This window comes from Echinops telfairi, unplaced genomic scaffold (assembly GCF_000313985.2).
Source record: "Echinops telfairi isolate 266 unplaced genomic scaffold, ASM31398v2 ScPeMD7_2291;HRSCAF=2852, whole genome shotgun sequence".
In the NCBI taxonomy this organism is placed as follows: domain Eukaryota; kingdom Metazoa; phylum Chordata; class Mammalia; order Afrosoricida; family Tenrecidae; genus Echinops; species Echinops telfairi.
Window position 1 is genome coordinate 46,973,212 of NW_022106189.1, and position 1,963 is coordinate 46,975,174.

Consider the following 1,963-nt stretch of genomic DNA (forward strand, 5'->3'; position numbering starts at 1 on the left):
CCCACAGACCCCAACCCCTGAGCTACCGGCTGCTCCTACAGCTCTGCCAATTCCCCGTTGCTGGTGCACGCCACCGCCCCCACTCCCCGTTAGCTGTGCGGAGCACCTAACAACACCCGTTGCTGGTGCACGCCACCGCCCCCACTCCCCATTAGCTGTGCGGAGCACCTAACAACACCGTGCTGCACCCCGGGCATTGTCAGGCACCACCCCAAATTCTGTGAGACAAGCAAACATAAGTCCATGCTGTCCCCCACCTGTTCCTCGCCCCCGCCCCGTTTTTTAGGGGGCTTGTGTTCTATTTTGGGAAATCTGTTTAAAACAAAGAAGCCAATTCGCAAGTGCTGAGTATTAGTAAACAAGCAAATTCCCACTGAGCAGTCCACCTTCCAGGACACGCCGCTGTCCCCACCATGGCACCCAGACAGGCCCCCTGCTCCTGCTACACCCACAAGCCAGGATCGGCACCCACTGCAGCCAGCTGCCTGGCTCAGGAAAGAAGTCAGACCAGCTCTGCTGGGTTACGTGCTAACAGCAAGGTCAGCAGTTCAGACCCAGCAGCGGCTCTCCACGGGAGAAAGTGAGGCTTTCTGCACCCGTAAACATGGACAGCCTCAGGAACCCAAGGGGGGGCCTCACTGGGGTGGGGGGTGGGGTACCCTTGGTGACTTGCTGTGCTCCTGGGGTGGTCTTCAGAAGACAGGCCACTGGAAGGGGAGACAGACGGCTCGAACAGGCCATGCACAGCCAAAGGCTGCGATGTTGTAGTGACAGGGCTGCAGCCTACGTCGGCAGGTCCTAGTGACAGGTGTGCCAGCACGTGCAAATGCTGAGAAAGATGTGGGCAGGGCCAGGAAGCCAGCCCAGCTGGCTTGGGCCCATCCAGAGACTCCTGGGGAGACAGGGGGAACCTTTCAGTAACATTCCCTCCAACGGCACAGCCATGCTTGCCAATGAACACGTCATAACGAAGCCAGGAAGTCCGAGGTCCAAAGTCCACCAGCAGTCACCTGGTGAGTTCCAGCCCACAGTCCAAGGGCTGCAGGGGAAGCTGAGGTAAAGCCCAGAGCACCCGGTAGGGTGGGGTGGCATGGGTTTGATGAGTTGGGATGGACTGGCGGGCAGTGGGTTTAGTTCTGGTCATTGGAAGTGTGCAGCGGCAAGGTGAACACATGACTCGACAACAGGAGCGTGAGCACCGCTAGCGGGACACACGCCAGAAGACTTGCTGGACGCAGGGTGGCCACACGCCTCCATCTGTCAGAACCATCCAAGCCAAAAGATCTGTGGGCAATTCTGAGAACCACTGGGACCCGAGAGGCCCACTTGTTTCCTTTAGAAGACTCCGAACGAACGTCTTGGGCTGTTCCCTGGCTGCTCTTCCTTCCAGTTGAGCTGCCGAACTGACGTTTCCCCACAGACAAGCCACTTGCTGGAGACAGACTGCCAGCCAGCGCTGGGTGACCAGGGGAGAAGCTCCTTGAAGCACAATGGGTCTCGTGTGATAAGTCTGGCTCTTAGGGGCCAACAAAAACAAACCGGGCAGACGGAGGGGATGAAACAAAACGTTTACAGAGACCAAGAAAGTCAGCTTTTCTTGGCCCGTTTGAAAATGAGGAAAGAAAAAAAAAGAACCTGTTTGCCTATTTGCCACAAAAGGCTAATGTAGCTAATATTCAGAGTCCGTGCACGTTCACGAGACAGCCAGCACGTGGCGGGAAGTGGAGGGCAAACTCCGGGAGGGGGAATTCACATGAGGGGAGAGCAAAGCCCCAGAGGAGCAGGAGAGCAACGTGGCCACTGGCCCGTGGACACCCTGCACTTCACACTCCACGGAGCATACTGCTGTCACCCACCTCGTCCACAGACGCAGACAAGAGGCATGTCCAGGGCCTCCCACTGACCTACAAAACCGGGCTCCTAGCCCTCAGAGAAACAAGAGGGCTAAGGCCCATGGGGGGGG

The 1,963-nt window shown here is 57.7% G+C and overlaps 1 protein-coding gene across 2 annotated transcripts in view; it reads right to left on the reverse strand.

Moving 5' to 3' along the window:
* Nucleotides 1-1,963, reverse strand: part of FBXO31 (F-box protein 31) — a 15,908-nt gene that overhangs the window by 12,219 nt on the left and 1,726 nt on the right. The window contains exon 1 of one of the 2 annotated variants that reach the window (XM_045293813.1): nucleotides 660-1,196. The exons of the other annotated variant lie outside the window; for it this stretch is intronic. Within the exon in view, the coding sequence (XP_045149748.1) occupies nucleotides 660-741 (82 nt within the window). The 5' untranslated portion in view covers nucleotides 742-1,196. Of the gene's footprint in view, nucleotides 1-659; nucleotides 1,197-1,963 lie in introns of those variants that run through there. 2 annotated transcript variants of the gene reach the window in all.